The sequence below is a fragment of the Sprattus sprattus genome (assembly GCF_963457725.1).
Source record: "Sprattus sprattus genome assembly, chromosome: 2".
NCBI lineage: Eukaryota > Metazoa > Chordata > Actinopteri > Clupeiformes > Clupeidae > Sprattus > Sprattus sprattus.
The window spans coordinates 11,585,245-11,596,918 of record NC_137921.1 but is presented as its reverse complement, the minus strand read 5'-3'; the positions used below and the strand labels follow the sequence as shown (position 1 = coordinate 11,596,918).

General features: G+C 44.2%; 1 protein-coding gene across 1 annotated transcript; it reads right to left on the bottom strand.

Annotated features, from left to right (window-relative positions):
* Nucleotides 1-317: 317 nt before the first annotated feature.
* Nucleotides 318-6,747, bottom strand: LOC308380845 (ceramide kinase; the record flags this gene model as incomplete). The annotated part of the gene is made up of 13 exons (XM_080858284.1): nucleotides 318-435; nucleotides 768-1,066; nucleotides 1,462-1,658; nucleotides 2,017-2,117; nucleotides 3,012-3,117; nucleotides 3,506-3,658; nucleotides 3,881-3,955; nucleotides 4,606-4,751; nucleotides 5,109-5,172; nucleotides 5,497-5,625; nucleotides 5,773-5,910; nucleotides 6,129-6,224; nucleotides 6,621-6,747. 13 exons carry the CDS (start codon nucleotides 6,745-6,747, stop codon nucleotides 318-320), a joined length of 1,749 nt encoding a protein of 582 aa, XP_080714410.1.
* Between the last annotated feature and the right edge of the window lie 4,927 nt (nucleotides 6,748-11,674).

Here is an 11,674-nt window from a genome sequence, read left to right as displayed (position 1 = left end):
CCAGTACAGGTTCATAGGCAGCAATGTTCAGCATGTATGACACCTCCCTGTTCATCAAACCTGGATGCACAGCTACATGTAGTATCTACAAAACAACTACACATTTCCTAAATGTAGTATTAACTTTCACAACAATACGCAAAAATGTAACGTCTTAGATTTTTAAGTAGAAATAGTCTGCTGCTAACTCAGAAACAGAAACACTCAACAAATGAGTGAATTGAACAATTGGACCTCCACCAGCACATATTCAGCCTTGCTCATCTGTAGGTTGCCCAGTGAACGTGACAGACACGGGGTACTTGAAGACTGTGGCTTCATTGACTGTGTAGCACACATTTGCCGTTGCAGTTCCTGCTGTCTTCACACAGGCCCCAGGTCCTGAGCTCGTCCTCAATGCCCCGGGCGTAGAGACGCACCAGCTGCCCGTGCACCCTGTACACACACACACACACACACAAAGAGGAACTTGTGTCAGAAAACAGCAAACTGAAGCAATAACTCAATTTTCAGGGGTTCCGCAGCATAAAACCCTGTTGGCATAGCCATACTAAGTACGAGTCTATGACAATTTCCTCACACGGTGAGGGGACTTGAGCTACTAACATAAAAACATTTTGAAATGTTTTATTGTAGCGTATGGGAAAGTACACACCAGTGTACACCATGCTACCAGGACGTGTGTTCATGACTCAAGGTTTTCATTACACCTGGGCGATATGATGTTTGTGCAGGATGCATCTCCCCCAGCAGGTTCATTCCCATACCTGCATGAGATCTCAGTGTGGGGCAGAAGCTCTCCGTCGCAGTTCCACACCGAGACCGCCGGGGGCTTACTGCAGCAAAGGCCACACAGGAAGTCCCTCTTCTTCCCCCGAGCAGGGCCTGCCAGGTGCTGCTGAGAACTGCTCCTGCTGGAGTTCTGCACGCACAGCTTGTCAGGGTGCTCCATCACCCCCTCGTCCATGTTCTGCTCTGTCCTTTCGTCCTCTTCGTAGTCTTCATCAGGGGGCAGAGAGAACCGTACAGCCTTGACGCGGTGCACTTCCACGAAAGGCAGGTCAAACTAGGAAAGGAGAGAAATGTTAGTTGACCAAATCATAGATGACAATAATACAAAAAAGTATAAGTGTTACTCAAGCTAGTTTGGAGGACTATAAATAATGTATCACTCTGTAACAGTTGTTTTGCAAATCAGACCAGTAAATATATATTATCTATCATGTTCCATATTCTATGCAAGCAAAATAGACAATAGGTTCTGGAGAAGCTTTCCTTGAGGTCATCCTTTTGTGTTGCAAGTAAGATACCAGTTATAGCTCATTATATAGAGTTAAGTAACTGGATACTTGTATCCTTATTATATTATCCTTGTATCCTTATAAATTCTGCAGTATGTACAACTGTATAAGTTCTAAGCCGATTTGAATGTTAAGTACTATGTTAACGTAATTCCTTTACCTGGTCTTGGGAGGTGGTGTGGCGGTGGAGGTAAGTGAGAAAGGCCAGAGGGTTTGTGTCCCGCACCAGGATGAGGTCACCTGTCCCATCAGCCAAGTGTGCGGACGGTGAGAGGCCTAGAGGACTCTTAGGACAGGAGCTGGACATACAGGTGAGGGAGATACTCTTGAAGCGGCCTGAAACACTCGTCCACTCGCCTGTGGATGGAAACACACAAACAGGCATATGATGAGGCATCAGATATCTGTGCAATAACTGTTGCTCTTAAAAAAAAATGTTACAGTACTAGAATGTTTGAAAGTTCTTCCTGAGTTGTTTAGAAGGTGGAAAAAACGACTTGTGTGACACTTGAAAAACAACACTGGCAAAACTGGTTTTGGGTCTGGAAAGGATGACTCAGAGCTGACATCTACAATCCTGCTGATGCGAAGGAGAATAGGTCTTCTCAGCGTTTTTAATGTTCTCTATGGGAACATCCCAAGCCAAGCCTCCTTGTTTCTAACAAGTGTGTGTGTGTCGAGTGTAAAGCAAGCAGCACGGGTGCCTCAATCCTACCTTCGGACTGCTCGCTGTACTGGCTCAGCTTGTCACTGAACAGGGAGCAACTGTCTGAGAGTGGGAAGAGCCTCTCTTTACTCTCTGAGCACACACTGCACCTGCAACACACACACACACACACATCATACTTTAATCCTCCTGCCAAAGACTAAATAGATCTAAACTGATATCTAATGAATCAGTGCTAATAAATCAAATCAAGTGGGCATTTGGGAAGTAGGCGCTAGCACAGATGGATGCTTTTTGCATCTTTTGTCTTTTGGGGTGGCTAAGGCTTTGCCACGACACTTACTTAAATACTGAAATGGTTCTGGCTGCCATGTTCTGTCTGAAACTGTCACACGATAGAAAGTCGGCCAAACAACACAGAGAAGCCCTGACTGTAAACGATCGCGTTCACTCCGCTCACTCGGAGTGTGTGGATTACACCGTCCAACAGACGCCAGCGAGCTGCTCTCATTTCTTCAATATCAGGTGGCCCTGCGGGGCATGGCAAAAGCTCTCCTCAAGGACCGGGCAACATGAGCGTCTCGCGTTAGAGGAGAGGGCAATTGAGAGAGAGAAAGAAAGGCGACTCCAGGGGGCACGATATGGCCCTGCGCTGGTACACTAATGATGGCAACTAACGAGAACACTCTCCCTGGAGATAGTGTCAGGGGAGCTACTATCGGAAACGTTCAGATCTGGAGCGTTTCAATCTTTCTCTGCTCCCACCACTCAAAGCTGGCTATCTACAGCCATTCAGGGAGACGGAGAAGAAACACCCCAAAAAATTGCTGGGAAAAATCTGAGCATTTGGCTAATGTTGCCCTCACAGGGTTTGTAAGAGTGCTGCACTGATGTATAATTAAAAGCCCAAAGGCTTCATCTATAGGGAAATATAAATATATAAAATAAGGGTGTGTTTGTGTATGTGTAAAAAAAAAAATTATTAAGTCATGGCGATGAGTGCTGCGTTTGGTGTCAGTGAAAGGGAGCGGCTGAGCTTTTACCCAGAGAGACAGCGGGTTTTGTCCCTGGGGCTAGAGAGTCCAGGATCAGCACGAAGGAACTGCACAGTGCCCTGATAGCTCTGGTTACACAGGTACACCATACATCCTGTGGGCAGAAAGAGAGAGAGAGATGGGGTAGAGATATGATCCAAAATGGTAAAAAGCAGACTGGAGTAAAGAAGAGGTATCATCTGTCTTTAAATGGCCTTTTTATTCGCTTATTAGGTCAAGATGACGCTTTTTCACTTGTCCATTGTATTATTCAGCATTGCCTTTGAATAAAACCCTGACAACACGAGACTCTTATGATCGGCGGCCAATGTGGGTTAATGGGCATGTAGGCCACATCCACCCATTGTGTGTTTATCGTCTGATCCTGAGCACGTTCGGGCTGGCCTTGCCCACCGGTGACTCAGCCTGGCAGAAAGATCTGAGTAACCTACACTTGCAATGCCACAGGGGTTTCTCCCTTTCACTACACTCCCCCCCCTCACCTGCGTAGTCATATCTCAGTGGGCCCATCCAGCGATGGCGCTCGCTCTCCGCCAGCACGTCACCGTAAAAGCCATAACCCACCAGAGACACCGAGTAGCGCACCAGGGAGGACTTGTGGTGCACGGCGCACACATCCAGGGGCTGCGAGTCTCCTGAACGTAAAAAAAAAACACACAACGTAGATCACATAAAACAATCAGCCTTGTTGACATAGCATCTCTCATGAAATACCTGGACATTAATTGTTGCCATACAACATGCAAATCAGTGTTTGCGCACAAACAATGTTTTTTTTTTTTTTACTTAAAAACGAACTGTATATACTGTACAGTGTAAGATGCATAAAGGGAATATTCCATGGATTTATTCTTTACCAATGATGATATGGAGAGCTGAGGTGACTGGGTCATTCACACCCACTGTGGCAAAACACACACAGTCTGTAGAGCCTGCAATGCAACGGGAGCGGATACTGTCAGAAGTAGTTACTCTTTACATTTACATTACAGTTAGTCATTTAGCAGACGCTTTTATCCAAAGAGACGAACAAAGGAGAGAACTATCAAGCTACGAGCAATAGAGACCTCGTGTAACAATAAAATACATTACATAAGAAATAAAAAAAAAGTGTAGGAATGTAACTACTGTAAGTGTGAGTTAAGTATTAGCTAGTTGGAGAAAGCATTACAGGAAGGATAAGGAGAGGTAGAGGAAGGAAGAGGAAGTGTAAGTTTGGAAACTTGTCTTAGAGCTCTGTGTGCGAGGTCCTGCACACATATCATTGGCTGTTTGAATGGTAAAAAGTCAGCCTCTTAAATAAATGAAGCTGAGATTACAGTTTGTTTCCAGGGCATATTGCAATTCCAGCAATGATGCACACAACGCCTTTAATGTGACAGCAACTTGTTTTGACACTATTTGCTTGAAAGGGGTAGACTGAAGTACGCTAAAGATGGTGCAGTCGAACTGTTTCAACTCTCAGTTCCCTTGTGTTCTTACTTTTTTCCCAGTTGTGATTTTACCTCAACTCCCCTGTGACTCATAAAAAAAAAAATCACACAGTTTCTTCCTCAAAAGCCAAATAAAGAGATGGCCCGACCTGCTGGAATGATCCCAATATGCAGGTCACATGGCTGCAACACTCCACTGGAGTCATGCTCAGAGAGGCCCGCCTCCTGCTGAGTTCGCCCAATCACGCCATGCAGCAACTCGCTGAACATTCCATCTCCGCCCACACACACCACTCTGAGGAACACAAAAGGAGGAATCAGCACAAACAGGTCAAGGGCATTCATAACACACACACAAACACACACACACACACGTTTTGGCAACACAGGTGGGCCGAGCCGAGATCTCTATACGTGGCGTTCGCTCCACTGAGTTTGGAGAGGGGCCTGATTTTGAGATGATGCTAATTACTGGGTAGTTAAAGCCATTGCTACGGTTACGGCTGGGCAAACTTTAAACTTGTCAAGTCTGACAATAATCCGGAGGCAACCTATCCGGTGACAATTGTTATGACACTGATACTATTGTTGAGGCTGTCACTAGGGTGTCTCTGGTTTTTCTCTCCAGGAATGTGAGCACCATATCACTCACCCATCAAAGCCCGTGAGGTCTTTCTTCAGGATATGGTCTCTTGCCTGGTTGGCCCGCTCTGTAACTGTACAACACCACAGAAAAAAATGATTTTTTTTTTTTTTTACACAAAAAGAAACAGCTTTTGCTTTTCTTTAACTTCAATGCCAACATCATTTGAGACTACATTATTAGACTAGAATACAGAGGACAGCACCATTTAGTATAGTTTTCCCTAAACTTCATTGCTCTAAGGTTTGGAGTTCTCATGTCTCACAGGGTTATGTCAAGTCAATGGCAGGTATTGGGTGAACGCTCTAAGAGTTCTGGACCCGGGGGCAGTGATGAGGGAAGACTCTGTAAGATGATAAGAGGCATCGTGACAAGAGCGACTGACCCTACGACTCACCGACAACATGAGAGCTGATGCCAGCCAGCTCAAAGAGAGGAGCCACCAGAGAGTGGTAGATCTGTTTCCCTCTCTTCTTTCCTCCAAACGGATTGATGAACACCAGCAGTTTGTGGGGGCGAGAGCGACCTAGAAAAGGACACATAACAGGACTTGTGAGAAATTATTAAACCGTCAGGATTCTGCGCACACACACAACATACAGACACACACACACACACACAGCGACATAAACAGATGCACAGGTGGGTGAATTGATTGGACCTCGCTGCTTACTGTGGGTTTTGAGGGCCGTTCTAAGCTGTGTCACCCACTGGTCTCGGAGGTCGCGGCTGGGGCATCTGAAATGGGTCCTGCCCAAACTCCACAGCCCTTTCTGGCTGCTTCCACGACCACTGCGCTTCACATAAAACACTGAGGAGTAGGCAGGAGGAGAGAGCAGAGTCACAAAACAGATGATGATATGCAACCGAAACATTAGTTTTATGTTTGGGTTAACCAACAGTCTTACACAGGTGTTTGTTTTAAAGCATCAGGAATAACTCGAAGTGCTCAGTGAATACATTTTCGCTTCATCAATCATCATTTAAAAATGTAGCATGTGAACAGTAAGAGCTTATTTCACTCCTCACAGGTGAAGTCCCGGTCAGTGTCCTCCACTTTCTTTTGGGGTTGAACCTCAACTCGCCCATCCTCAACTCCAATCACCTCTGCGACCGGCACTGAAACTTTAGAACCACACTGTTTATTGACCTATGGTCATTCATCTTTTGGCAAAAAAATAAATAAATAAGTTGGTGGATCAACACACAGGTGTGTAAGTCTGTTCATCTTAATGTTATCTCTTTCAAGATTATTAAAAACGAATTTTATTCATTCGTTTTCTTTCTGTCAAAATCAAAAACGATGCAGCTGGATTTTTATGTAAAATCATGAACAATACAACACAATAGGCATTAGAGTATCAATTACATCAATGTTGCATCTACAGCTGTAGCCCATAGCCTATGGTTTTTGAAGCGACTGTATGTGGCTCCCAAGTCTGCTTACAACCCATTTAACACGCAGTAAACAATCCTGTGAAAGTGTCATCGTTGTACCGGTCTTAGATATGAACGTCTTACCTGTTTTCTTGTCTCTGTTCTTCTTGTCAAGTTCAGTCCAGCTGAAGTACCAGCCATTGAGTGTTGCCCGGTATCGCTGATTTCCGATCCATAGGCTTGATTCTACTCTTAATGTATTTATTTCCATTGCGAGGATGAATAAGAAGTTCGTTAGTTAGGCCTACCTAACAAGTGTGTCACCTATCAGCGTCTACATCGTTGACTTTGTTCCATCCCGTTGCGTTCTGGTCGGCAAGACAACTTATAACCCGAAAAGTTTACCTGAATGTGTTGGTACATCGATAAAAGGCAGCGTTACTCTGGGCCAACGCACACTCGTGCCCTTTAATTGAGGTAGTTAAACGACAATCCAAGTAGGTTACAAAAGAAAACTTACTGTACTTCCTGCTGTCGGGTATTCATGGGATAAGATACAGTATAGCCTACACTGTTGATAAGATCATGGATGCTGTTATAACAGCATTGTCTGTCTTCCTATCAGCTCTACCTTCTTAGTCTATTCCCTATCACTGCCAACGTGTTCTGCTTCGTTACATACTTCTTTGTTAGTGACAGAGGTATAAAAAATGAAAAAAGCCGAAGGAAACCTTTCTATTTCCTTGTGAGGTTTCGCACCTATCCATGAAATTAACATACGGTAATCTGATTGGACAGACGCGACCTGAAAGTTTGCATAAACATTAGGCCTGAACTTCTACGGCGTCAAATCACACGAATTTGTTTTAAATCTCTTATCATCAATGTTCATGACTACCCTGTTCTGCCGGTGTTCATGCACGTCAAATGTAGGCCTACCAAACTAATTAAGGAAATTGCGTTTTCCTGGAAAAAAAAAAATACCGAAATAATTTGACCACTGCGAATTAATATGTGTATGCCATGTATGCAATCTGGGCTGGACATCAATGTTTGTGAGAGAGTCATAGGGCCATGGATATGCATTTAGCAAACACATCTGGAAGAACGAGTAGGCTAATAACTTCTAAAAAAGTATCTTCACTATTCAGTGGCTCCTTTTGTAAAACGTGAGTTCCGGGGACAATGAGCCTTTTGAAAGTGTCAACAAAGTGAGGTCTTTTCAGATGGAGGAGGCAGGTGCAGATCGACTGGAATAACATGCTGAGTTGGTTTTTTGCGGGCAGAAGTGCCCTTTGATTTGACCGTAAATCTGACAGGTAAGGCACCGCACACATTTCCATTGTTTGTCTGTTCACACCTACTTGGTTGTGTTTTGTTTTGCTACATTTTCCTCTCCTGAGCATGGGCCTCTTTAAAAACCAGTTGCCAGATTCACCCTCTAATTAACTGCAATAGCTACTCAATCACAAATTCGGGTCCTACGCTAGTACTAGATCACGCTAGCATCACGTGATTTTGTAGGCCGACTAAATGTTAATGTAGAAACTCACTGATGTAGCACCTTAACTACTCAAATGGCCTGCTCTGTGCACGCATAGTTCCAAAAATATAGTTCGTTAGTATTGACTACATTTCCCAGCCTGCGCTGTTTGGAGTCGAGATGAAACATGTTTCGGGAGGGGGGAGTTCAGAGCAGAGAAGAGTTGATGAATACGTGTTTTGGATTGCGCTTGATAAGTAAAGCGTTCCCGTTTCAAACTCGTCTGTCTCCATGAAATGATTGCCTTAACCACCGAATAACCCTTCCCGAGGAGCTGAAGTTTTACTGTAGGCTAGCTCTTGTGCGCAAACACTTTCAAGTTCGAGCACTTGATAAACAAGAGAAAGGATGGAGACAGCACAAAGCAATTGTTTGTTCACAGTGATAAACTGATCATAAACCAGCAGTGATAATAAGAAAGCCATCACAATTCGTTTTATTGGTATAATCGAGTCCCTACATTTTCCTGCAATTCAGTTTGCTTTCAAAATGTAAAATCAAGTTGGTTTACGGGAACGCATTTTTGAGCAACTTGTTAGCAAGTTAAATCATGGCACATCATCTGAGATTAGGAGGATATAGCCTACCTACTGAATTTGCCGTTTCTACTGGTACAATTCTTCTTTATTGTACCACCACCTAGATTAGATGATGACATACTGCATTTAAACTCACCTCATATTGGACCTTTTGCTTTATCACCTAATTTCCCTTTCACACCACAGAGTTGCGCTGTTGTGCTCCGGTTTATGCTGCACACTATGCCACAATCCCTGGTTAAGTTTGGTATGTATTTTCTAAGCACATTTACTTTTGCAGGGCTAGTGAATGTCATTGATCCTGTCAGTTCCATGCAAGTTAGTTATATCAAAGGAGTATGCCATGCAACAGAGTATTACAAGATAGTGATGTGTCAAAAAAAATGAAAGTGTTTTATTTTTTTAAGAAATGCTACTGGTTTCTTATCAGTGGTTTCTGAAAACCGTAGTTATTTTTGAAGAATATAAAGATGAAGATTGCAAACCAAAATCTAAAGAAAAAAGATCTGCCATTCAATAGTCATGTCCAGTATACCCATAATAATTGCATATTTCAGTCCACTGAGGCTATCAGAGGAAGATGCTGAGAGCAGTGTGGTGGCACAGAAAAGGCATATTGATTCAGGTGTCATTTCACCTTGACTGGCAGTAATCTCAAGTGGCCTTGGGGAGGAAGGAAGTAACAGCACAGGAAGGAGGGGGTGAGATAATAGTGAGGGGTGACTGTGAGTGTGCCTTGACAGGGAGAAGAACCATCATACACATGCATTAGAAAGAAAGCTCCGGCTCTTTATAGAACTCTCCTTGCATTATTCATACAGGGAATCAATAGCAAAACCGATATGAGCTTTTTCTTTCAAAGGTTTAAGTTAGAACAACAGTTCATCATGATGAACTCTCAATGAAGCCAAGCCTACTGTAACATTTTACTAATGTTATTGTTGTTGCCATTGGTGCGGCTGCTGTTTTCACACTTGGCCTTGCAGCCTATCGCTGTGCTGCATGGTGTTGCAGCACTGGTTGGATGTGTTCCTGTCTGCACTACAATGCCCCCCTGACCAGGTTCACTCAGGTTCACTTCCCTCTTCCCAGCACTCACACTAGCACTAGCACTCGCACTCACACCCACACCCACACCCGCACTCGCACTCACACTCTCCCAGACACGGACAATGACACAGGCAGATATAAGTCGCTTCATCTTTTCCCCTGTAATGTGCTCAGTGCTCGGCAGCTGCACTGAGTCCTAATGGTGCCATCGATGACACACTGATAGACAGTAACTGAATGCATGACACACCATCCCACCCTCCCTCGTGCGTTATGAGTAGTGACCTCATGTCTATGGATACAGTCTGCTTGGGTGTAATGGAAGACTCCCAGCAGTGTCATGCTGTAGTTGTGATATGTGAAATGTAATGCAATGGCTGAATACACATACAGGAGATATTGGTGGGGGTATAAGTGCATAATGACTGATTGGGCTTTTTGCTATTAGTCATGATGTTTTATGGGCTCAGTTCCCAAGGACCTTGGATAGTATGAAAGTGCATACCTTCAATGTGATATCATTTCCTCTGACAAAATCCGCCTGATGACTACACGTTGCACAAATGTATGAGACAATTTATAAGTAATGTTTCTTTAGAAGGAGATTATTTTTACAAGAGTACCGTTGTACAACTAGAGTGGATAAGAACCAGATATTATTAGTCTTGTGGTGTCTGTCAGTCTGGCAGTTTCACTTCACAGGGACAGTAGAGAGATACAGAGAGAACGAACGAGGGAGGGAGGGAGGGAAGGAGAGAAAGAGGAAGAGAGGGAGGGGAGGTGTGACTTCACACTCAGCGTTTTCAGCATCTGGCAGTAGCTGAGTGCGGCGGTGAGAAGGTGAAGAAGGCAGAAAAGAGTAGGAAAGCCCTCTCACTTACATGTGTTTTCTCTGTGCGTTCACTATATTATCTGTGATGTTGAGGCCCTACCGGAGGGATTACTATTGAGTAACAAGAGGCAGCTTTGGCATCTTAGTACCCGTAAGTTTTTTAATTAATCATTTGTTGATACATTGATATTTCATGTCGATGTTTCTGAAGAAATATGTGTTGGGATGGGGGTTATATAAATATACTGTAAAAAAAAAAACCTACTCTCCTGCTTGCTTGAATAGAATCGTATTATAGTTTAAAAACAAAATTGGAAGTAGTAATTTACCTCATAGAATTTTTATTCAGCATTTAGACAATTATGCCGTGGAGCATTTATGAGCTGGTGAGACGGTGTGCCTATTAAGCCAGTCTGTCCAGAGAGCAATAAACTACCACTTAAAGGCTGGATGAATTATGATTATGATGATGCTTTTATGATACGGGTATTTGATGCTATGGTGACCAACCCACGAGTGAGAACACACATCAGCGGAAAGGTTGTGCTGGCTGGCCGGCAGGAATCAGGGAGCTGGCTTGAAGGGGGCAGTCAGGGGGGAGAGAAGTGTGGGCAGAAATGTGCCCTCGGGCTGCCCCATTCCTTTCCTCTGCATTCATCTCAAAACCTCTCTCTCTCTCTCTCTCTGCATAGCAAAGCCACAACAGTGCGTGTTTTTGTTTTTTCTTCTTCTAGAGAAGTTGTTCTGTTTTTCTTTTTGTTCAAAAGGGGAAGTAGTGGGATGTCCTGGGTGCAGGAAGACCGAGTGAAAGGGCAGTCATACTGAATCATGATGACTGTAGTAGGAGTGCGTAGCTGGGTCCTCATTTGGTCTTCTGTGCGCCCAACCCCGCCATCAAACACAGGAAGCGCACCACCTTCCTTTTTCGCTCGGCTGCAGCACCCCTTTGCTCGAGCTGTGGGGGGGTGGGGGTGGGGGTGGGGGTGTTATAGAGGTGCGAACCCAGAGAGGGCAGCGAAAGCTTAAAACTGCTGTTGGCAGTTGGCTCGAGTCAAAACAACCTCGAAAAAAACTGCCACGCTGACAGAAGGCCTCATTCAATATTGATCGCATCGGTTTTGAATAGAAGGTCATTGCAAGGGAATACAAGGCTGTACAATCAGCGCTTCACTGAATGTGTTTTGAGTATGTCTTAAGAATCCACTTGGCTCCATTGATATTGACTTTCACTGGC